General features: G+C 26.7%; 3 protein-coding genes across 4 annotated transcripts; 2 read left to right on the top strand and 1 right to left on the bottom strand.

The window, feature by feature from the left end:
* Positions 1–4,273: 4,273 nt before the first annotated feature.
* Positions 4,274–7,760, bottom strand: LOC107169642 (putative ribosome production factor 1). Its single transcript, XM_015519448.2, has 2 exons — positions 7,601–7,760; positions 4,274–5,234 (listed from the first exon to the last, which is right to left on the bottom strand). Exons 1-2 carry the CDS (start codon positions 7,622–7,624, stop codon positions 4,317–4,319), a joined length of 942 nt encoding a protein of 313 aa, XP_015374934.1. The 5' UTR covers positions 7,625–7,760; the 3' UTR covers positions 4,274–4,316.
* Positions 7,761–8,386: 626 nt separating this feature from the next.
* Positions 8,387–11,645, top strand: LOC107172395 (uncharacterized). 2 transcript variants are annotated; one of them, XM_089227193.1, is made up of 3 exons: positions 8,387–8,519; positions 10,587–10,793; positions 11,135–11,645. In XM_089227193.1, the coding sequence occupies exons 2-3, from the start codon at positions 10,694–10,696 to the stop codon at positions 11,536–11,538; spliced, it is 504 nt and encodes a 167-aa protein (XP_089083319.1). In that variant the 5' UTR covers positions 8,387–8,519; positions 10,587–10,693; the 3' UTR covers positions 11,539–11,645. The 2 variants fall into 2 exon arrangements, with proteins under 2 accessions (XP_089083319.1, XP_089083321.1); XM_089227195.1 differs by lacking the exon at positions 8,387–8,519 and adding an exon at positions 8,678–8,809 and having other exon boundaries at positions 10,707–10,793.
* A 2,183-nt stretch (positions 11,646–13,828) lies between these two features.
* LOC107169638 (uncharacterized) lies at positions 13,829–26,357 on the top strand. Its single transcript, XM_089227516.1, has 7 exons — positions 13,829–13,988; positions 17,332–17,482; positions 17,563–17,726; positions 20,952–21,035; positions 21,237–21,362; positions 21,436–21,499; positions 22,823–26,357. Exons 2-7 carry the CDS (start codon positions 17,377–17,379, stop codon positions 22,912–22,914), a joined length of 636 nt encoding a protein of 211 aa, XP_089083642.1. The 5' UTR covers positions 13,829–13,988; positions 17,332–17,376; the 3' UTR covers positions 22,915–26,357.
* Positions 26,358–27,147: the final 790 nt, after the last annotated feature.

The following is a 27,147-nucleotide window of genomic DNA, read 5'->3' as shown; positions in this document are numbered from 1 at the left end:
ACGTATTTAATTATTTATCAATTTTACGAACTAAGATAATAAAGTATACACACTGTTATCAATACTGCATACTATGATAACCAAAAAAACCATTCTATATCACCATACAACAATATAATAATACGAAAATAATAATATATAGAAATATGGTAGATGGAAAAAAAAGTCCCGACGTAAAACACTAAAACGTCCCACTGTGGTCCCACTTTTAATAATATAGACTTGATTTTAATTGATACCTCTTATTTGTGTTTTGTGTACCTAATGATTTATGATTGGCAGCCGAACACATAATGATAATCCTATCGATATAATTTATATAATATAATGATAAAATGTTATAATGAAATAACATCATATACAATAATAGTAATAATACATAAATAAATTTTAAATTATTATAATAATACAATAGGTATACAATATACTAATCGCATCTCTTTTTTATACTGTGTTATTAAAAATAAAATAAAATACTGGCTGTTAAAAAATCGAACACACTGATTTTGTCCGTTTGTATTTGTATACATAAGTTTTTTAGACGTGTTTCTGTTGTCCGAGTTTGTCCTAGTTCTTGAATCTCCTACAACATCTAGAGCTAATTTTGCATCATCTGCAGAAATTTCCATTTTTATTTTTCGAATTAATTTCCATATCTTCGGGTGCTAATGTCCACTGAGTTTTGCAAAACGGTTATTCCATTCCACCCTTCAGTTATATTATTTGTTCGATGTCCGCCTATTAATGTCGTATTATGAACATTTACGTCGGGACATTTTTTTCCTAGTGTGGGACTTTTTTTCCCACAATTCATAAATATATAAAAATATAAAATATAATACTTGTCTTAATGCATAAAAAACTTAGATAAAAACATGACAAAATAGAATAGATAGATATGTCAGCACCGGGATTTTACCTAAAAGTCCGGCGAAAGAAAGTCCGACGAACCAAAGTCCGGTTACAAAAGTCCCACGAAAAAAAGTCCGATGTCATAAAAGTCCCGCGAAAAAAAGTCCGGTTTATTTATTTACGAGGGGTAAACCACTATCGAAAATTATGTACACGGCAGATTATAAAGAATAAAGATTTTTATAATACTCTATTACCATAGTCAGCTGTTTTTTATGGCCATCGAGAAATTTGAACTTGGAAATATTTTTTTTGAAGATTCCATAATATTCTTCATATGACTTTCTGAAATTAAATGGGGCGAAGTATTCCTAGCAAAATCTTCAGTACTGGAAATATCACTTTCATTTATTTTACTTATTATATAAGAATTGTCAAAACCATTAGCCAATAAAATTTTCTTCAAACTTGGTTGACTCCTACAATGGCAAATACTGAATGATAGTAGTAGGTAAAGATTAGGATTTAGAACTTTATAAAATCGCCAAAACCGATAATATAAATTACATTTCGGACATTACAAATGTTACGTGCTGTTTATTTTATACATAAGTTTGAAAAAAAAGAAGTGTATATGTGTAATAATACAGGGTTCAGGACTTATAGCCATAGTCGGAAATCGGAGGAGTGACTTGCGGGGACTAAGCCCCCCCCCACCAAAAAAAGTTTAAGGTACAGCTGCTCTAGTACAGTTCTGCGCTTATATATGACTCGTAAACTTATAAATATGCACTAAAAATAAAAAAAGCACTTAAAAAGGTCATTAAAAAAAGGATTTATTCGTATAAATATAAAAAACATATTTATTTATAATTATTTGGTACTTAATTAATAAAAAAGATAATAATAAAAATATAACTACATGCATGGGCGGACTGGCAGGGTGGGTAAGTGGCCATACCCACCCAGGCCCTCTAGACATTTTATGTTTAGGCCTTGAGCTATATTTGTTGTGTTTAATAATTTTTCAATTCCACACAGTAATTATTACCACGAAAACGAAGACTACAATATTACAATAGGTACTATTTACAAAAATTAAGTAACTGGAACAGTCAGACTGCAGCCGCGAAGGCTATGAAAGTTATTTTAGATTCATTTTTAGAATATGTGTAATTTATTAATTTTTTAAAACAATAATAGTAATTAGTATTAAAAATAGTGTTTAAATTAAAAACAATACATTTATTTTATTTGTATTGAAAAAGATTTAAGATTTAAATATTGAAGTAACTTGTTTTTTTATTATGTGGAACTTGGTTATATAAAAACAATTTTTTTATTCATTTTATTTGTATAATAAAGTTTAAAAATTTTAATATTGAAGTAATTTGTTTTATTTTATTATATTAAATTTAGTTGAGCAAAAACCTACAGAATTTTTTAATTTTGTTATAAGTTCCTTAAAAAGTGATTTTATTTAAAATAAACATTATAACACGGGTCTCTTATCTGGTAGTTTTAAAACTTATACACCCACCTGGACCTTCAGGGCCTCAGTCCGCCCCTGACTACATGGTTTTCGATTTATTGGGTATCTTTAAGCCGGACTTTTTTTCGCGGGACTTTTATGACATCGGTCTTTTGTAACCTGACTTTTGTTCGGTGATTCGTCAGCACCGATACGAGTTTTGGTCCGGTTAGCGCATCTCCCCCTTTTAGTCGTGGTTCGCCTTATTTCATTGGCCGTTAAATAATTACCGCTAAAAATGTAATTTTGTAATATTAATATCACGACGAGACTTAAAATTATGACGCAAGATTTCTTACATCAAATTATTGAAAAACTGTAGAATGTTGGGTTTAATGTCATTGCAATGGTTAGTGATATGGATTCGTCAAACATTGGATTATGGAAAACTTTTAACATATCTATAAGGAAGGCGTTCTTTAAGCATAAAATAACTAACCAAAACATCTGTTTTTTCTGACGTCCCACATCTTTTAAAACTAACAAGAAATCATTTAGTTGACAAGTATAAAACTAATCTATAAATTAATATCTATTAAATATCAAGTAAATAACTATTTTAGAGGTTTTGTGCTTTCCAATGGAAAATATATTGTAAAAGGTATTTTTGAAGTTGTTAAATTTAAACTCTGGCCAAGATTTTAAATTGGCTCATAAATTTACAAACAAACACCTATTAGTCGAAGAGACGGGTCGTATGAAAGTAAAATTAACTGCACAATTATTTTCATAAACAGTTTCCAAAGCAATTGAATATGAGGGAGAAGAAAATTTATTAGAGAAATATAACAGGAAAGAAGTAAATACTTATTTTATAAACGTATAATTAAGTAGTATAAAAATATATATTTGGTATTTTTTATTATTTTGGAATTACATATAATATAATGCTTGTTATCAAACAAGCTTCAGAAATTGTTTTGCTATTCAACGACTGGTTCAATTTACTAAACACTCAACATAAATTTAACAAAGGAGTACAAAGTTATGGCCTAGATGATACAAATCAAAACAATTTACTGGACAAAATGAACAGTTTTATCAAATCAACGAGCGTTCATCAAAAAAAAATCTTTACTGCCATTTTAAAAGGGCAAAATAGTTATGACTTATGAATAACTTTTATATTTTTAAATTGTATCCAATGCTTTTGGTTCATAAGAATAGGTAACTATTATTCTTATTGGTTATCATACACTTTTTATAGGAATTTTAGTTACTAACATATCCCTGAAAAATATATTGACATTAAAAACATGCATGGCCTCACATACATAATTACCAGAAACTTAAACCAGAATATACAGGAAAATTAATTTAGTTTCCTAAAAGGAATGGCTGGATGTGCAAGCAATAATATAACATTATTGGATTTTAAGTACTGGTAAGAATTTAATTTACATTTAATAAAACAAATTGTGGGTCAAAAATTTACTTGTAGTTAAAAAATAATCGAGTAATAAGTAAAAAAACTAAAGTCACCCTTTTATTGAAATACGTCTTATTAACTATTGTTTTCACAATGATGTGTATACTTTTTTTATTTATCTTTTGATATAGTAAAAACGTTCTTATTCTTATTTTAGCATATTTTCTAGTAAGGATGTGAATTTATGATTGGTACTTCTACCACAGATTATATAATCTGCGTTTCTACTATGAAGCGATTACCTAATATTTTTCAACTTTTGGAACAAAATAGAAGACCATATCATTATTTTTCATTAAAATATCCATTGTAAAATTTGTACATTTATATGTGGATATAAAAAAGTTATTGGATTTCTAGATTTAAAACCATTATGACGTAATATTATGTAATTATTACATACTATTATATTGTTTTATTACTAGGAATGTTTAAAATTAAAATTGAATCAAAATCATATGTAAATATATAACTGATACATTTTTATTTAAAAAAGAACACATATTACAAAAAAAATCTTCTTCGACTGGTTTCAATTTTATGTCTTTTATCAGTCATTATCCATCTGTATTCACCACATTTTGGATCATATAAACCTTCTTGAAGATATTGCAATCTCAATGTAAACTTAGGTCCTAATTCTCTGAGATATGGTTTATTTTTCAAAAATTTATATCTGTGATGTCGAAAAAATATGTAATCTCTCTGATTATGCATTGTCACTACATGTCTGCCTTTAAATTCTGCATCTTGATGAAACACTGCACCTAACATACGAGCAACAGTTTTACCTAATCCAGTGGTAAAATTTGTAGTGATTACTTCTGGCCTATGATCAGTAAATTCTTTGCGCTGTCTTTTGTTTGGAAATATAACATTACTTAAACGGAAATATGCAGTGGGTCCATCAGGTAAATGTACAAGAATTAAACCATTAGGTTCATTTCGGTCCTCATTTATGATTATCAAATCCGTGTATCCTTTATTAATAGCAGCTTGAATTGTTTCTTTTACAGAAGCATCACGACGAAAAATTCTAACAGAATTAGGTACAATTTCAGTTAAAATTTTACCAAATTCTCTAACTTTCCTCAGAGGCTTTTCCTTGTATGTAATCAATACTTTAGGCTTGTAAAGGTCTGAGTAATAATCAGCAAACTCATCATGTTCAAATTCAGCAGCTAGATCCTGTGTTTTTTGATCATAATTTTCATCATCGGAGTGGAATACGGTTGAATCTGGTTCCCTGGTGTTTTCGATTGTTCGAGGAACTTGCTTCGGATCTCCACTAGCCTTTCTAAGTTTTCTATCTCTTTTTTGAATTTTTTTCTTATTTTTTAACTCTTTTAACTTTTCCTGTCGTAGTAATCCTCTAGGTTTTTTTCGAGCTAATTTTGGTAACTCTGGTTCAGACTGACCTTCCTAAAAATATACATAAATATATATTTATATTAATTATTAACAAAAACATATGAATACTTAGCATACCAAAAATTATACATGTAATATATTATTATAATATTGGAATTAGTTGGTTTAAGAATATTTGTGATAAATCATTGTGCATGAATTTGAACTACTTTTATACGCAGCCCCTGTGTGGGGGAATTGTGCTAAGACCCACATACACAAAATACAAATATTTCAATCTAAAGTCCTTAGGACAATATCCAACGCCCCATGGTTTATACGTAATGCTGCACTGCACACGGACTTCCGGCTACCATCTATAACTGATTATATAAAGAAATTAAATCAACTTCTTCAACCACTTACAGTCTGCCAGCAGCGCGAAATACTACAACCTAAGTGTACCTCCTACTGTACGTCGTCTCAAGCGTGGACGTCCACACGACCTTCTACGCTAATTTGTCTATTGTTTTGTTTATTCTATCATTTATTAATTCTTAATAAATCTTAATTGTACATACCTATTCTGTATATAATAATTTAATTAGTTCTAAGTTTATCAAACGTTGTTTAATTTCTATATATCAATAATTACTATTCTGTAAATATTTTATGTTAACCTTTTTCAAAACGTCAAAATATTATATTCTTTTAGCCTTAAGTTTAGATGACCAATTGTCAGGAAAACTTTATAAATAAAAAAAAAATAAAAAAAGCATGAATTTGAGTAAACTAAAATGATATATAACACTAAATAGGTACACAGTTTTATTTTGCATATTTTAGAAATTTGTATTTAATAATATTTAGTTATATTGAGCATTTTTAGGACGTTTATTTTCTAGTCATATTTATTTTAATTAAAACAATCTGTATAAAATATCTTTACAGTAAGCACAATGAAGCCGCACGTTATAGGGCTTGGTTGGCTTGATTGAAGAAATTATTCAATCATAGGTAGTAGTGATTAGTCAACTAGTAGGTCATGACACCAGTTACACGCTTTAGACATTGGCCAGGGTCACCTGGAATTGTACGTGAAGATAAGTGTGGCATTTCTTCAGAAGAGCCTCCAAAAATTTTATTTCATAAAATTATAAAAAATGTTTATAAGTATGCATTCGCAGACAAAAGTACAAAGCCAGGCCAACACTGAGGAAGAAGTTTTGGTAACTAACTAGTTTAAGGTGGAAGTCATTAGCGTGCGCACGGGGGACGCAGGGGAGACGGCTGCCTCCCCTGCGAGATTTTTCTCTACACCAAAATATAATATTATACCTACCAATTAGGGAAAATCGGGTGGGGGGATTGGAGTCTGGACCTGCTTAGCTAAGGTGTTGCCTCCCCTGCCAAGAATACCTACGCATGCTTATGGTGGAAGTGTTTGTAAATATTATTAACATTTTTCTATCAGAATAAGGAGGTCCTCTGAAGAGTGACCTTTTGGACTGAAATGTTTTAATTCTGTTTATATTTGAGTCTTTAACTGATCCCCTGATTAGAATTCTGTAGGACTAGAAAGGTTTGAAATGTAGCTTGTAGAAAGGAATTTGTCTTAAATAATTGCTAAGAGCTAGTTGTTAGTTACACATGTGGATAATCTATGTGAAACGGCGATCTAGGTATAAATCTAAGTAACAAATATTTTGGGTAGTTGAGTAAAATAGGAGGCCAGCTTATGGGTCATAGTGTAAATGTGTAGTGGATAAATTTGGATTCGTCGAGTTAGAATGCCCACTATTTGTACCAAAATGAGAGCATTTTAAGATGAATTTGGATCCTGTTGGATGCCATGAGGCAGTCTTGATGGAAGGCTAGGATAATTTTATCATTAGCGAATTCACCAATGGTGGTAAGGTGCTTTTTTTTAAGAAGTTAAAAAAATAAACAAAACATTGAAATTGAATCAAACCCTTAAACAAATATTCTTTTAAATAGGTAAGCTTTTCTACACAGGATCCAGAATTTTCGTAATTAAGTATACTGTATAGGTACTGTTAAACAATTACCAATTGAATCTACATAGAGAAAATTATATGTAAACAATACAAATTTGACATGAAAACTAATATTAGGGCACATTATGTTGTCAATAAAAGATTTTTAACATTTATAGTTGGAATTATATATGTATGTGGGAGCCAGGGGCTGAGAAGATGAATCATATAATATTATCATACAATATTTTAAAGAATTCTTAATGAAAATTAACTTAATTGGGACATAAATTATATTTTAATTTGAATAACATTTTGCAATAATTATGATTTATAAGCTTTTAATATATAAAATATATTAAGAAGACTATTATTAGTATTATTTAAACTATACCTAAATAACTTTTTATTTGAAATAATGAAATAAAAAATATTACTTACAATTACTTCATCTTCTGGTTCCATTTCTTTTAAAATTATATACCTAGATGGCTAGATAAGTAAAATAAAACTAATATTAAATATTTTCATTAAAAACAATGCGTGATGCATGAATGCCACATGCAGATGCTTATCACGGATCGCATTATTGCCGACATAAATTGATAAATTTATTATCAAATATTAATGATTTTTTTTCATTGGGCCATATCCAGTGTTGTCAGAACGTTCGTTAAGTTGGCAATTGATCCAGCCATTGATGAGGAATGCTCATATCAATTATCGACTTGGAATATTAGAATAAAATTGTTTAGCTTAGGTATTCATTTATTCAATATTATTGATATTTGTTATGGGTATTCAGCTTCAAATCTTTGTCTTCAAACCCGACCAAATCTTTAATGCTATTTGTTGTCCATGCAAAAATATGGAAATGACACTAATTGATCAACTGATTACCTGATCAGGTTTTTTTTATCCGAGATCTGAACTTCACACTCTCAACCTCTGAAAAACATTAAAACATGTTTTTTCACACTTCATACATATCCTGTTAAAATTATTCAATTAATACCCTAATGGCCGTATGTACGGTGGTGGGAAGATATGGGTGATAGATCCCTCATTACTTTTTTTTTTTATGTATATAATATTATTTTAATATTAGTGAGGGGAGGGCACTACCTACCCTGCGATTTATTTTGGAAGAAATAAATATATAGGTGTCCCCCCACTGTCTCCTCTAACAAAAATTCCTGTTTCAGCTAAAACTATCTAAGTATTATTGTAATATTAAAACGTGAGGCGATTTCTTATGACAGTTATATCTGAAGTTCTACCAGGCCGATTTTCACGATTTTTTTTTAAACGCAAGTATTTGGTGTGTAGATGAGCCATCTAATGAGAAAAGTCCAAAAAAGTAATTATTTAAATAGTTATTGGAAGTATAAAGTTTGCCGTATTGTTACATAGCGACGCGCGTTGCTTGTCATGTGCACTCACACATCTTTACAACCCACACTACTCCTACGTCTGCTGCAATAATGCTGTGTCGTCGTTGGAACTGCCTGGCATATAATATATTTACATTGTGGTCATAACAGTGAAATTGTTGTAGAATATATTAATATTATTTTTAAATTTAATTTTTATTTAAAAAGGATTATCAATGAATTACCATAATAAGTTCCGTGGCATATTTAATATTTGGTACGTAAGAAAAACATTGAGATATTCGATTAAGAGTAATAATTAACTTGGTGATATGGTGGCTACATTTATTATTCGACCGTCAGGATGTTAATTTAGAAGAAAAAACAATGCCAGCATTTAAAGATAATGTTACAACCATGGTCGTAGGTAGGAAATATTTTCGGAGGGGGTTTTTGTCTAAATCTATATTAATATGATAAAATTAAGAATCATTTGTATGTATTAAATAATATAATAATAATTATAATTATTTATAATATAAATACAATATTTTGTCCATATAATTTACAAATTTAAAAATATAAAAAAAAATTATAAGATAAAACTTTGTTTTCTTGGTTAGGTTAGATTGTTTTATTTAAATTCGGGGGGTGTTTGAACTTTGAACACCCCCCCCCCTTACCTACGCCCATGGTTACAACATATTGCACGGTCTGAACTCGGCGGATGGTGACAGACAGACTAACTGCTATTACGATTACAAGATATTAAAATAATTAAAAAGGTCTACGTTTTCAAACACAGCAATAACACAAATATAAAAACATAAATATATACATAGTAATAATAATTAAAATCACTACATTATATTATTTATTTATTTTGATTTTATTAATCATAAGGCCCGACAACTTTATACTATGGGCATTAGCTACAGAAGCGCGAAATTAAGGCGAACATTAAACATTTGGTATAAAAAAGTTTATTTTATACTTTGTTTATGGTTAAATTAAAATAAAACACAATAAATAAAAATTTGATATTAAAATGAAAAATGTAACACACATTTTGAGACATATAAGAGATCCTCTCTCTTATATTATTTTTAACGGGCTACGAAGTGCACAGGTTCAGCTAATTTATTCATATATGAACTGGGTAGGTACGGTATAGGCCAGTGGTCTCCAATACGCGGCCCACGGGAACATGTGGCCCTTTAACAAATTTTATGTGGCTCGCACTAAAATTAAATTGTACATTCTAAAATCTAAAATCCCTGCAAGTCGAAGTAAAACGTGATGTGTGTCATTCGTGAACTTTTCTTACAATACCCTTTCCTAACAAAATATTCTTTCATTTTATTATTATTATTTATTTATTTTCACTATAGTTTTTTCAATCAAGCCGACCAAACCCTCTTCTGTATCCCTTCATCATCTATTGTGCTTATTGTAAAAATATTTTATAAATATTGTATTTATTAAAATAAGTATGACAAAAAAAAATGTATGCAGGCATGCGGCTTCAAAGTGATTTTCAAAAATTATATTTGGTCCTTTCTAAAATACTAGTGAGGACCAGGGGCAAACGCAGGGCACACTCTTACTATATTTTATTTTAGGCACTTATACCACAGACTATATAGTCTGTGCTTATACTATATACATTACATATACATGTTACATATTATAGATCATTATTTTTTCAAATGTTATGAGTAATACATTCGTATAGGTCAGATAATTTATTTTTTGTATCTGCTATTTCGGAGGGGTTAACCCCCCTACGTTCGTCCATGGTGAGGACCGCTGATATCGGCTATAATAATTTAATATATACGACGTTCCCACTTTAAGGATTATTACAGTGCTGTCATCCATCTCAGCATTCTCAGCCTATAATTAACAAAATAATATATAACAATAAATAAATTATTTATTAATTGGCTAGATTTTCTTAAACAAACAAACATATATTATTATAAATAACTCAAAACAATAAAATTGTAATTTCTAAGTAACAGCACATAACAAACAGTTTATTTTGACAGCAGCACTGCAGCAGTCTAATAAAGAAGATATTTTTAAAATACAGTCACCAAAAGCTAATTTTTAAAAAGTTTATATATATAATAAAACTCTTCGTAATTTCATATATAAAATGGCAAAAAAAGTTGGAGACTCGGCCGAACTCAACTACGACATGAACTACAATTTATTTCTATTGAAGACTTCTATGCAGAACTTGAAAACAGCACAAGGTAATTATAATATATATAACTATAAAGACATAAAGTACCTACCTACCTGTTATTATGACATAAGGTAGATTAATTATAGGAAATAGAACACAAGTACATTGTACGCATTTAACATTTGAGATTTGACCACTCGAGACATGAATTCTGAAATTTTATTTATATATACATTCGTTATTTGTTGTATTTAGTATTCACTGACTCGTAACATTATAACCTATATATTATATTTATAACCATTCTCCATTGTAACATATATGCCATCACTTATTTTGCATATCAGTATAAAATATTTATAGTTATATATTTACCGCCGCTTTATAATAATCGTTTTTGCACCGTAGAAAAACACAGCGTGAACCGTTGGGTGCACAAACTGTTGGCGAGCAACAAGACTGTCGCCGAGATGAAGCTTCGTAACGATTTCATGTTCCACCTGGTAACGGCCGTCCAGGAGGGCGAGATCAAGGCACCTTTCAACCAGTATCCGCCGTCGTTGCCCCTCAGCAATCTGACGTATCTATTGACAGGCAACTCGCCCAGTGCTAGTGGAAATGACAGTAAAAAAGGCGCTGGCGCTTGGGAATGTGACCTGTCCAGCGAAGACACAGAAAAACCCATGTTGTACAGACAATCGCCCGACGGCGGAGCCTTTTTAGCCGCACAACCTGTTCCAAAGTGTGGAGCGTTCTGTTACTTGGCCGTTGTCAGCAAGCCACCGGCGAAGGATGACAAGCCCAAGTTGTAGACGTAACGCGCGGAATGCACCTATCGTAGTGTATGGTACATAGTTTATCATATATACATTGTGTAGACTACATACGTTACCCAAAATAAATATGATTTGTTAAAACATTAGCTTTAGTATTGTTTTTGACGTTTTTATATTGTCTTTCGAAATACGTATATAATAATACACTTTATTAAGCGAACCTATACTATCTACCTATACTTATGTATATGCCACTTATGTGTAAGCCGTTATTAGCACAGCCATCATAAAAAAAAAAATGACTACAGGGTATAATACAGTAATTTTGGAAATATATTTCCGGACGCTCGCGATTATTATGTTTAAACGATTGTTTTTCATCTTTTAATTTATTTAAAATTGATATTATTCTGTTCAATTTTTAAAGTCAATGTTTTTTTTTTATTTATATATTATATACAGGTTGATCGATTTATCATAAAACACTCATTATTTCAAAAAGTATTGACTTTTTTCAAAATATTTTTACATGGTTTCAAGTTGTTAAAAAACCAACGTTTTTATTAAAAAATTATATTTTTAAATATTTGTTATCCTTATCATTTTTTAAGTTTTTTACTTTTTTGAATGACAACATAGAGTTTTAATATATATAAGCATTTGAATTTGAAGTTCAAATATTGACAAAACTCTTCAAAACAAACAAAATGAAAATGTATTAAACATTACATTTTTATAGCTATAAGGCTTGGATTTAATAGAGGATGGTTAGTTATTCATAATACTAAACAATATATTATAAGCACTATTTTTATTTTACAGATAGTTAAAGTTTAAATTTGGACAAAATTAGATATTTAAACAAAGAATAACGCGAGTTATAACTAATAATTTTAGTTATTATGTTGTAATTCAAAAATTATATTTGTGGATACTTTAAACTTTTTTATTTTAATATTATAATCAATTAATTTTTTAAAACATTTATATTAATTTTAAGTTATACGTATTGTCTATATAAATACCATATGGTCCATATGAGGCAGTATTATTTCGGTATACTGACTCAAAAATAACAATAATATAATATGATAATATAATTATATAATTTTCAAGCTGTCAGTCTCAGACTAAAAGCTAATAAAATATATTTAATATATATAATATAAGTAATATGTAATAAATAAACAATATATTATTATGCATAATAATTAAATATAACAAATCCCATGTTATCTGCAAAAATTAATTTAACCTTAAGTATGACTAATAGCAAAATAAATTATTATATAGTAACAATATAATTAATTACATCCATAATTCATAAAATAAACTTAGGCCGACTGTCTTTGCTCATAATCTTTTTCATATTGAAAAAATGATTTATGATTAAATTAAAATTCAACAATATCTACATTACAATGACTTACAATGACAAGGTACACTGTGCACCTAAGTACCTACTATACAAGCAAAGCGGTTAAACACTTATACCTCCTTCCCCTTTTTTTATCTCAATCTTAGTGTTTGTAATTTTGAATTATCTATTGTGGATTGTGGACAAACATTTTAAGATTAAAACTACACATATATTATTTTATACAACAGACGTAAAATTTAGATACAAAAATGCGATTATAATCATAATAATTAAAATTTATTATTTAAAAATTAAAAAACGATAAATTTCCCCTAAACATATTATTGACAATTTACAGTAACAAGTATAGGTGTATTATAAAGTAAAATGCTTTAGTATACATGTTAGTAATAAAGTTACATGCTATTTCTACCTAGGCATTATAGTAAAATAAAATCGATTGCGGTATTACCCAATTCGTAGTTCAGCATCAGTTGTTTTATCATATTTATATGTATCATGTATTATGGTATAGGTCTATAAATAGGTTATTGATACAATTATACAATTTATAGGTATAAATAAATATTTGTTTAATGTTATTATGTTTAATGGTATTAATATTAATATAACTACCAGCTGTAGGTTTATTAGTAGGCATTCGTTGTTGACTATATTGTTATATCGATTATGCAGTATGCAGTATGCAGTATGCTTAGGAACTAAAATATCAATAAAATAATAACATTTAGAATGGCATACTGTGGGAAGGAAGTATAGGTATATAATTTAATTTTGTACTTTTACAGATTGCATATACTCCAGTGTTTATATTTTTACGTAATAATACATCATGTAGGACGTAGGTTATTTTAGTATTTTATTTGTGGAAGCACTGTAAATATGGCGCCCGCGGGAAAACTAGGAAAACTTACACTCAGACGAGGAAAAGAGGGCTGGTAGAAATCGATTTCCATGTCTACAGCTGATATGTATGATAATCAGAAAGAAAAATAGCGATGTGCAAACATTTAATATTTATTTCATATTCGTTTGTTATTTAGTGTTGTAGTATGTTATTTTTAATTAATTTTGCGTTTAGTTATATTGTTGATCGAATAACAAGGTAAGTTACTAATAGTAAGATTAAGTATGACTGTATGAGCCTCAATTAATTACATAATACATTAATATATGTTGCTATAGCCTATAGTAGTATAGTATTAATTATTAAGTTTATATTCTTAGGAAGACAATACTAATTGTAAATACATATATAATTTTACGTACCCAATTTTTTTCTTCATTAGTTTACTATTATTATCATTCACGTAAGTGTAAAAGTCACACATTATACATAACTTATTATGATTAGGTAATGCGCTAGCATTGTATTACTAACACATATATATATTTGTAATCCTTATTCATTAAGAGGACGTTTCACCCGCATGTGTTGTCTCCGTCTTACAAGTGCGTAACATTGCAAAAACTGTATCGCGCGGGAAAGAACCGAGAAAGATACAGTTATAACTAAGAAACGAAATTTTCACCACATAAAAAGGAGAATTTTGTCTGTGCAATATCGTTTTTATTTTTTCGATATCACTTATACAAAAAAAAAATTCTTATTGTTTTATAATAGGTACATTGATTTTATGTTTTTTAAGCATGAATAACTTTTTTTGTAGTTCTGATATCAAAAAATAAAAACGGTATTGCACAGACAAAATTCTCCTCTTTATGTGGTGAAAATTTCGTTTCTTAGTTATTACTGTATCTTTCTCGGTTCTTTTCCGCGCGAAACAGTTTTTGCAATGTTATACGCACTTGTAAGACGGAGACAACACATGCGGGTGAAACGTCCTCTTAAGCGTTCAAATAACTATAATAATGACCATTATACCTAAGTGCTAAACCAATAATTCTAAAAATAAAAGGTGTACACGTTTGTCTTGTTATACACAAAATTAAATAATATTATTTTGATAAAAAATGTTAAAACTAAACATTAATCACCACATTTAATAACCACTCGGTGAAATAGTTGAATTCTTTACCCATATAATGGTAACGTGTCAACCACATGACTTACACGAAATTAACTAGACAGTAAAATAATATCTGTACAATATAACTATTACTACTTATCAGATATACAGTATTACGAAAATAAAATGCGTAATTAGTTACTAGACTACCTATCTAATATTAGCTTTATTCCTAAATTCAAAAAACAATGTACAAATAAAACACCTGCTTGAGACTGGATTTAGATTTTAAGGAGACTGAGTTCATCTCCTCAGTCCTCACTATACAACTTATACTAATGTGTATAGAATTATGGAATATATATCATATATGTTTAAATACGTTGTGTACATAAAAATATCAAAACATAAGATGAAGTTTTTTTTTTATAAATAAAAGTATATACCTACATTCTTAAACTGCTTAATTTATGATTTAAATTTTATCTTATCTATATTATTATGGATCTTTCAATTTCATTCAAACAATTTAAACAAATGCATTTCTATTGTAATTTGTAATACAAAATTATATTTGCAATTAATAATTTTAATTTTTAAATACTTGATAGAAGATAAATAAGATAATATTATGAATTTATTTAGATTTTAACTTACGTTTATTGACATGATTTATAAATATTTTATTTTATTACCTCGATAAAAAATATACTTAAAACACTAAAAAATACAAACAATATATTTATAGCATAGGTTTATATTTAGGTACTATGTACTTTTATATAAACACTAATTACAGAAACTTTCAGAAGTTTATACTAAATGTAAATAATTTAGTACGTATAAATAATCGTTTAAGCAGAGTGAAACCAGAAGTATGTCAATGTCAAAATTATATTATAAACAATACGGGTTTGTATGTTACAAGTTTCAACTGCTTACACGTGGAAATGCAGAAAATACATGCTAATAAATGTCTATAGGTTATGAATTACAAAATAAATGGTCAAGATAAAAAATAAAAGTTATTTTATAAAAAGTTTATTTTTATTTTATTTAGAATTAAGATCATATCAATTACAAAATAATTTAAATTGTTTACCTAAAAAATAAATATATTTTAACAACTACATTCAAAACTATATTTGCTTATATATATAATTTTCAGTTAATATTGCAACAAAATTCATAAAATTAAGGTAGAAAATAGAAATATCATACAGTTTACAGAGTATACCTACCAATATTATTTTTTTCAAGTTTGTTTATCATTTTTTCATGTAATGCCATTTTATTTGCTAATAGAAACTTTTAAGTTAGAATCATCATTTAAAATAAATTAATAAGTAAAGTTAATACCTAATATATATTTTATATTATTATAAAACTGTATTTGCCAGTTTGATTTGTTATTATTAATCTGTAATCATCTTATTATTATATTATATATTAATTTTAACCGTGGCGGTGGATATCACGAAAATATTAAATTGTGTGGAGATTTACTTATGTCTTTAACATTATCTTAAGTATTGTGTTTTTATTAATTGTATTTACTCATATCCCATTGAAGAGTAATTTAATAAAAAAAAACCATAATAATTTATATGTATAGTATTATAGAATATAAACATATACTATATTTAATGAGTTAAATATTTAATATTAGTTTATTTTGTATTAGCCTAATTGCCTAATACACAGAAAAGTTTCAAAAGATTTAAGTTAGAAAAGCAGAATGTGTACGATATTATACAAAGCGTTTAAAATAAATAAAACAATATATATACTTAAAAAAACCCGTTAAAATAATAGGTAGGTTACATAAAATATATACGTATTCGTGCAACTATCTCGTAATATTTTCGTATTACTACTCACATTTTTTCCATATTAATTTACCTAGTAAGTACTTAGAATCATTTATAACTTTATAAGCAACATATGTAGCCCGACAAATCTTTTCTTTGCGTATATTATGTACCCAATACAAATATATTATATTTAGTGTATACAATTATAAATGTATCAGTTTACTTATATTGTATCATTGTGTGTATGTATTTTATAAAAATATTAACACTAATAGTCAATAAAGTATTATAAATGTATTAATATGTTATCCTGTTAATAATATTGAACTACCTGCAGTCTTAACTAACGTAAAAATAACCTTTAACTTAACATAGGTAATAGCAATAAAATATCTATGTTATATTATGTCGAGCGCTTTTATTATTTACATACGAATAGTCATATACGACAAAACCTTAAAATATTATCTTATCAAACGAATTAATATTTCTAATGCATACATGTCATACATACCTACATGCACCATAAATATTATAAATTATAATGTATATGATATAATCGAACTTCTATTTCCGTTACTTATATCTATTGAAGGTTTAATTCAAATTTTGCACAGTGCCTGCTGTTACTTTAGATTTACGAAACGAAACGACTTATTTGCAGATAACAACATTCACTGTTTTCATGTAATGCGGCTAATCATCGGCAATGCCTTATTTATCGGCAGCCCGAGAGAACAGCCACAGCGATAGTCGACTGAAGTTGTTCAATGGTCTATTCCGATGGAAGAAATCAGAAAAACAAAAACTAAAAGGTAATTTAAATATATAAATTAATAATTATCAAATTATAATTAAATTAATCAACTCGCACACCATTTATATGTATGTGTAGCCAGGCAGCTAAGTAAAAGTGAAGTTTGTATAGCAACATCGATGTCCGTGAAAACAAGAAATTCGTGTCCTGCATCTCCTGCTCTTTCTATGCCCAGATCTAGAGACTTTTTCCAGGACATGGAGGCACTTAAAATCTCTAGACATGACAATCCATATTTGCAGGTAGGGAAAAATAGTTTGGATGACGTAAAATAAAATTTTATTTTTGAAATTTAATATATACGTACTATATACTCTATATTTATATACAAATGTATTACATATATAACAACTTGTAAAAATAATTGTTTATTAAGCAAAAAATAATTTGAATGTACCTAATAGATTTATTTATTTTTTCAACACTTGAATATGATAAATGAATAGGTTATTAATATGACCTATAACAGTTTTAGAGCTTTTTACAAGGATAATAAAGATTTATAGTAATTTTAGATATTAGTCGTATATCAGAAGGGCCTCCGCATAATATGGGCAATATTATTATGTATATGGTCCAAATTCCAATGTATAGGTAATAACTAATTTTGGTTTATACGGCCTACTTAATGTGTGCAAATAAATTTGGTCCCAACGTGTCCACGTTAAGTGAAATAAACTTTACTAGTATTCTCATATAGTCATATGAACTATATACTCGTACTTAGTAATGTATGATACATTTAAACATATAATATCCAAGTTCTTATAATGCGGGTGATATAATATAATATATAATATAATTCTGTGAGCAATAAGTTTTAAAAAAATTGATTCTATTCATAGGCTCTATGTATGAAAAAAGTTTTAGTATTTTGACACGTATATCATACTTTTCAGTAGAGATCGGGACCCGGGTTAGATCGGGTCTGATCATAATGCTTTTATATTTTTGGTTTAGGTGTTCGGTTTGGAGCACAGTCATATTTAAATTGGTTAGGCTTAGTTAAAACATTTTTTAATATAACGGGTATGGTCCGGTCTGGTATTTTTATGTAAAAAATGGAATAAATAGATATGACTTTGGTCTGGGTTTTAGTCGATTTATATACTTGGAAAATTAGTATTATTTTTCAATTTATTTATTTATAAATATAATCATGTTCGTATTAAAATTGTTTCATTTAATTTTTTTCATTCGTTGAAGAAGCATTCGACTGATTCGATACGAAATTTAAATGACATATTTTCATTTCTTTTCTAATAAATTTGATTAATGTAGAAGATCTGAAATTGGTTCTAAATGAGCATATTTGTCGTGGTTCGGGTTTTTATTAACACCTTATAAACGTGGGTTGGTTTTAAAAAAATATAAAAATCCGAGCTGGGCTGGTTCGGGCTTATATAGAACGTTGGGGAACTTGGTTAAAATTGGTCTGCCTTAAAAAATATATTTTATGAATCAGACTGATCCGACATAATAAATTATAGACGTGTTCTTTGCCAAACGCGCACCAATATTGATCTAATAAAGCGATAGTACGTCTAAAAACAGATTTAAATTTTTTGTTAAGACTACTTGAGATCGAATTTCTCACATGTTTTATTATCCTCAAATTCCTTATGTGTGTGTGAATATATATGGTGTGAATTTAAATTTCTAGAATTATTCGTTTTTGAATAACAACAAAATAAGTATACTGCAAGTATTAGAGAAATTGAGTGAATATCCATGTTGTAATTAACTTGCTCATAAAATTTAATTTGACTTTCCAGTTGACATTTTTCATTTGATAAAAGTAAACAAACTTATGAAGAATCTTGTATTGAATTTTCAAATCTTAGATTTAAAAATATCAATTTCTAACTCAAACTAAATTGAAATTTTTGTGATTTTTACGGATTTTGTCAAAATCCGAACTTTAAATGCTTATTAAAAAAAATTGTGGATATGTATTTTTGATATTTTTTAACTACCATTGTAAAAATATATTAGAAGCCTTGAATTAAATTTTTAAACTTTTTTATCGACCGAATACAATTTTATTCTCATTTATAAAAAAGAAATAAACTAAAAATATTGAACATTTCAAATGTCTATAAATAACTTTAAAAGATTTGAAACATTTTGAAAATTTTATCAATTATAGAAAATGGTAGTATAAACATTCAATGACAATTTTATGGATTAACAGTAATTTATTTTAGAGTTACACCAACATCAAAATTCGATTTTCTAAAAAAATTTTTTCTCGATGCTTTTGAAAAGTAGTGAGTAATTTCAAAATTGACCTCCCCAATGCACCTACTAAATTAATTTTCAGACTGGAAAAGCTACTGAAGTTGAAAATCCAAGCATTATTTCGACAATTTATCGTGTACACGGACACAAAAAAATATATATTAATAAAAACACACATCATTGTAAAATCAACATATTCATCGATCCACTCAGAATCTAAAATCAAAAATGTGGGAAAGTAGATATCAAGTAGATCTGACGATAAATTTAAATCTGTCCAAAAACAGAAAATCAAGTTATTGAATACACTGCATCATAATAATTTATTTTAACAATTTCTAGTACCTCCGAAAAAATTGAAAATTGAAAATGTCTATAAATAGAGTCAAAATGAGTCAAAATATTTTAAGTTTTTTCGTGTACATTAAATTGTAAGATAAACATTTTGAGAAAATTTAAATTATTCACTATTCTGTACTTTCTATATCAACCTCTCAAATGTTCTAGCCAACTAGATTCAATTGGCTATCAGAAATCACCTTCAAAGTTGAAAATTGAAACATTTTTCTTACTAAATTTCCTGTTTATAGACACGAAAAATAATACAAAAACCAAATCGAAAAGCAACACTTTTATTGCTTCAACCGTAATGTAATTTTATAATTTAAACAATACTATATTAGTAGGAATTTGAATAATTTTTAAGTTTAGTATACTCTATACTATTTTCAAAATATTTAGATTAATATTAAGCTTTTTTTTATCGATACCTACTTTTAGCACCGTTTTCATTAGTACTACAGTATTGACATAAGTTAATAATAGCACATACCCAGTGTTCCTCAGTTTTTAAGTAGGTATTATGAAAATTAAGTTATTAACATCAAACAAAATACTTGTAATATTATTTAAGAATTAAAGTACAGTGGTTAATGTACACCTAGGGTCACCAAATGGTAGCCCGTGGACAAATTTTACCCGGCTTATAGATAAAGTAAAACCATTAATATTATACATTCTGGCGTTGTAATTTAAAAATTTTGTTCATAGAATTTTTCGACATCTGCAATTTTGATGGCCTGTGAACAATTTAAAAATTTCTAATGTGGCCCTTCAAAAATATTAATTAGTGACGCTTAATGTATAGAATAGTATAAAATAGTATAATATAATTTTATGTTATTGTAAAAAGTATATATATTAAAATATAAATTTTCTTTTTTTAGAAAAAAATTTTAGCAAGCAGAGAGAGCTTATTAGATGATAATATTATTGTATCAGAAACAGATGACATAGACGTCATGACTCAGGTATTTTAACAAATAATTAATATTCTCAGTGACTATATTATACATGCCAGATTCAATAACAAAGTTGTTTTGAAGACTTATATATCTTTCCTAAATTAAAAAAATTAAAATTAAATTTCCCTTTCGATTCCTCAAGTTAGATCTGTTTTTGTCTTAAAAAATTTTCATATTGAATAACTATAATTATTTTTATTATGAAAGGAATATTTAGCGGATATGGGTCCAGGCGCTTTAATAGAATTTCATCAACATATGGTAAGAAGTCCACCTCCAACTACATGGCCACGTATACCTATATTCAAATATGACGAAAAGGACCAAACCCAAGTATTTTATTACTTTCTAATACTAATCAGTGACCAATAATACACTTTTATTGTATTAAATATATTTATTTTAGGATCTGTATGGAGATAGAAGTAAAAGTCCACAAGTCCGGACATTCCTCCACAGCTCATGTTCAAGTATATATATAACATTTCATTATTTATTTACATACTTACAGACTTTTTAATGTATATCTAATGGTATAAATTTTTTGCATTTTATTTTATGTCATTTTGTGTAATGTGTATAGGAAAAATGATAAATATTTTAAACATTAAAAATTCACATCAATCATGATTTATGGTAAATTAATAATTAGGTTATATAAATTGCTACATGATGCATACAGGGGTTTACGAATCACCTCAATAATAATAAATTATTTAAAAACAATCACTCAGCCACTAAAAATATTCTATTTTATTTCTATTTCCATGGTTAAAATTTTTAAATGAAAAAGTTTTATTTTATCCAAAACAAAATGTTTAAAACTACTATAAAAGTATTAAATATACAATCAGACATAACTAATTAAAAAATAACAATAACATTAAGTACCTATTGAGTAAAATATTATTTAAATACATTTACTTATTAAAATTTACTAACAATTACCTATATTCTTCTAAGTTATACATTTTTTTTTTTTTTTATGGAGAGCTTTTAAACTATTTTGAAAATAATAAATTTGTCTAAGACCTGAAAAAGACTAAATAATAAATATTATTATTCAATTTTTGTTTCACGATTTTGTTAAATCCTTGTTTAGTTTGCCACCAAAAAAACCCTTAAAAAGTATGTGTGCTTGTAAATTTATGTTTGCCTTAATGTAGAGCAGAGCGGTACCCACTAGCCCAACGTTTTTGTAAGAATGTTTTCTTTCAACTTTTGCAAATTAAGTTTGTTTAGTAATTGTATTACCCATCGACATATTTTCCTAGGTTATCCTCAAGCTGACATATTATTAATTTTACATTAATTTCTTACAAATCATTTCAATTTGATAAACTAATATAATATTTGTTTCATAAAGTATAGGTTCTTTTGTTTTTTCGATTATTCAGATGTACATAAATAAACCTACTGTGTGGTTGTCGTTCGCTGTGGATACCATCACAATCTAACTTATAGTTTACGAACAATCCGGTGCTCAATATGTCCGATGTCGATATAACACACACTGACCTATTACTTCAGGAATCAAAATGTTTTGTCACTGATACCCACTAATAATATCATTCTAATCAAATTCGTTCTAGTTAATTGTAAATAATAGATTTCAAATTTAACAATACTATTATATGGGCTGTACTGATGCTTTACACTCAAAGCATATTATTTGAAATGATGTCATTCTCATTTGTAAACTTTATTTATTTTATAAATTTAAGAAAAAAAGATATATTAAAATATTTACAAGTGGTATTTAGTAAAATATTACACCATTTTAATTTCCGTAGGTGGTTCTTCGAGCTGTGTGGTTTCACCACGATATAACCACCAATCTAGATGTCACCGATCAGCTAGTGAATCTCGAGGTAAACATGTTTAAACCTTACATAATATTCACCTGGTAAATATTGTTTGGTTGGAAAATCTTTCATGATATTGAGCATTTGTATAAAATTACGCAAAATCATATTCCTACTGGAGGCTGAGAAAATTGAAGTACATAAGTTTACTCATTAACTTGCCGTAACTTTATTTTAAATAACTGACAGGTATTTACTACAAAATGGCGCATATGAGGAAAATAAAAAGTTTGTGAAAGAATGCTGTTCTTTCATTATGTACCTACCTATGTATCTTCAAGTTTTATCTATAAAAATAAAAATAGTTAATAATTAAAATTATGATGTGCAATATAAGTAAGTAGTAAATTATTATGTGCCTATTACATAACATTAAATTGTTTTATTGATTACAAATCAGTGTCCGTATAGATATTAATTCTTAATCATTATTATTTTTATAAACATTTTTTTCTACATTAAATTATATTTTTTATTTAGAAAAATGTAATTTTTAAGTAGTTTTTTTTCAAAACTATAATATTCTATATTTTATTGATTATATAAATATCTATTATTTTTACAATATCAAAAAATTTAATATAATCGTATACATTATTATACAATTTTTGGAAAGTATTTTTATAAGATCCTATAATAGATCATAATATGTAGGTATTTTGTATTTGACATAGAATCAATTTCAAACCAAAATATTACTGAAAGTAACATCTCGAAAATTGGCTAACTTCATTCTCTTTAGTAATTATAAATGATTATAAAAAAAGACATATGAATCGAAAATGTAATTTAATAATTTAGTAATAATTATTCATCACATACTACATGTGATTTACACTTTATCTCATTTAAAATTTATATTATTTCAATAAATTTAATTATAAATTGAATTGAATTACATTTAAACTATTTTATTAATTAAAATTTGTTAAAAATTAAAAAAAAATTCATAAATAATAATTATTAAATAAGATTGTCTTTAATACTTACTTAAAGAGTAATTAGTTTGATTTTATTCGTTCATCGTTACATAACGCATAGTTAGCCATAATATATTTTATAATTGTTTAATGAGGTGAAATATTATTATAAGTTGACATTGTGCGTATATTTAAATGATACATATTATATAGTATATACAATGTTGTAGCTTTAGATTTATAACAATATGTATAATGTACTATGTACTTGTACAATTTATTTATTATACATATTATGTATTATATTTTGCTTAGCGGCCTACAATTATATTTTAGTATTTTTTTTTATGACATGACTTGAATTATAAGATTAAAAAAACTAAAATTGCTTAAAAACCCTTTCTAAGGGAAAACTTAAAAGTAATTTATGCTAAGTAAATGTTAAATATTAAATATTAATTTATAATGTATAAGTATATTTAGGTACTAGGTAGAATGAGTTGTTTAAAATAATAATGGCCTATGTATAACTAACCCAAACTGCATATTGTGAATTATTTACCATAAGATTACACAAAACCAATTATTGAATAAGTCTTTACTAAAAAATTATAGAATATATTGATTTTTTTATTAGATATATATGTACTAATTTAATAAATATTCATGTATTGATCTAGTCATGATATAAATTAAGTTTTGACCACTAACTTATTATACAGCTAATGTATGGGTTTGTTTTTTAATTTACATATAATCATGTCATACATCAAGATTGAACTTTTAAAACCGTACATTTTTCAGATTTAATTAGTGTTTGTAAACAAATTAATTCGTTTTAAAATACTATATCATATTTGATCTGATGAACTCGTTAACTTGTATAAAGTTCTAGTTAAGCTTACTTTAAAAACCTATTGTTTATACTCTTCATACAATAGATCAAAACTTTAGAAGTATATAAGTTCTATATTACGATGAAGGAAAAAAAGGGTTTTTATATATGATTTTTATTTTATTTTATAATCTATATTCTATATATAGAATAACTTGGTAATTCATTATTTAGTTAATTTAGTAAAATTAAAATGGCTATATATTGTCATAATTGATATTGTAATTCAATAAGTTTTTTATGCATTTTTGTAATTTTTATTTTTAAAGAAATAATATAATGAATTTATTATGAAAATGTATAAACACCTTATTAATCTTTAAGTACTATTAAACATCATGTCCTTATTCCCTATTATGAACTGATGAGTTACTTACTTTAAAATTAACATATTAGGTAAGATTTAATTCTAATTCCTTAAATAACAAATTCATTACCACAATAATAATTGACGACTCATAACAAAAATATTCAAATGTATGATTTGTTGCATATGCTACCCCTGTGTGCATAATTATAACATGATAATATAACGTCAGTATGTTTGATAATATATTATTTAGAGTAAAAATACAATTAAGTGTCAGTTAATAAGATTTTATTTTCTAAATTCTAGCTATAAATATTAATTATTGACTACCTATTTGAAAATATATTATAATTACCTAATATATATATAATATAAAATCCATTATATAGCCATATAGGTTATCTTCACAATATCGAATTAAGTTAAACTATCTTTATTATTATATTCATGCAAAATAATTATTATCAAATATCTATTTATGATACTAACATTTTAAGTTATGACTTATTTAAAAGAGTTAAGCATGTTAATTATTTTAATTTATATATTTAATTAATAGTTTTTTGTAGGTAATTATAGAATCTTAATTGTTAATCAAGCTGTTAGAAATTATATACATTTTTGTTGGTGCTTGTTTGTTAATTGTTTCAATGCTTTATTTAAGCTGGTGCTTTTAAATTTCTGTTTAAATTTTATCTAAAAACATTTTAATTAATAGGTTTTATTTAATGGGTATAAATGTCGTTACACAATATATTAAAAATGTATTAGTTATTACACATATTGATGTATATGTTTGGTATACCTACTTTTAATAATTTAAACTATTCAGTAATAATGTACTAAAATATATTTTCTTTAATTAACATTTGTGTTAAAATGTTTAACCATTATAAAATGTATTAATATATGTAATAAAAACACCAATTTATAATACCTTCTAATAATAATTGTAATATTATTTTTATTTTACCTTTATACTATAGTCTTTAATATTTAATAATTAATAGTTAAAATATATTGTTTGCCTTTTTTATGGACATTGTGGTTTTATGTTACCTAATGATATCATTATCTTAAATTTGTTTCTTAATGAAGTATGAAGTATATTTAATTTGTTCTAACATAAACATATAATGTTATGTATTAAAAATGTTCTTATTGTAGTATTAAAAAATAGAAAATATTTTAAAAGTTATGGGTTGGATGGTTAAATTTGTTTGCTTTCAAATAGCACAACTACTTATAATTAAATTATATTAATTTACGATGAAATTATTATGTAAGTTCTTATGTTTTGTAATAAATATTAATATGTTATAATATTGTCTCACAGAATATGGTGTTATTTACAAAAAATAGTGTACATTTTAGTTTTTCCTTATATATTTCCTTACTCAGCTATAGTCTATCTATCTATGATAAAAAGTATGATTCCTATGTGAATAAAAATGTTGACTTAAATTAAATTTTGTGGAAATGAATGGTAGAATATAATTTGGTAATAAATTAATACTATGATATCTGCAAATATTCCTCTTTCCAAACCTAAAAATCTAAGCTCTCTCATAATTTACATTTCAAGAAAACTGGTCAAAACGAAAACACCCAGAAAAATCGTTAATGCGAAAGAACTGTTATGTAGGCGATTGTCACAATAATAATATTAGTTATATTAAAACTTACGTCGAGATATTGTGAGTGAATTTAGATTAGACTATGGGCATAGAATGTTGATATGTCGCCAATGTAATTATTGGTAATCGGTACTTTAGAAATCGGGGTGACCCTGGTAAAAAATTTTGTTTAATGTCAAAGTTCTAGAAAAATCAATCAATAGTAATTGGTATTTCTAAATTATTTAACAAAAATATATATTTTTTATGGCCAGAGGATATTAAACATGGTGATATGATATTGTAGTCCTATTTCTTAGCATGTAAGATGTAGCCCTTTATAAAATATGAAACTATTCTACTCAAAAATGACAAAGACCGTAAAAGTTTTCTTATGCTATAGTATCGTTTTCGAATCTCGAATGCCCATCTCAACTATTGTAATTTAAAGTCATTTCGCCATGAATAGGTACCTAATAATGCCCCTCAATAGTCATTAGCCCATAAAGGTA

This window comes from Diuraphis noxia, unplaced genomic scaffold (genome assembly GCF_037042655.1).
Source record: "Diuraphis noxia isolate RWA-SAM2 unplaced genomic scaffold, SU_Dnox_SAM2 contig0004, whole genome shotgun sequence".
In the NCBI taxonomy this organism is placed as follows: domain Eukaryota; kingdom Metazoa; phylum Arthropoda; class Insecta; order Hemiptera; family Aphididae; genus Diuraphis; species Diuraphis noxia.
Note: the sequence above shows the minus strand (reverse complement) of the source record. Positions and strands in the feature narration are given on the sequence as shown.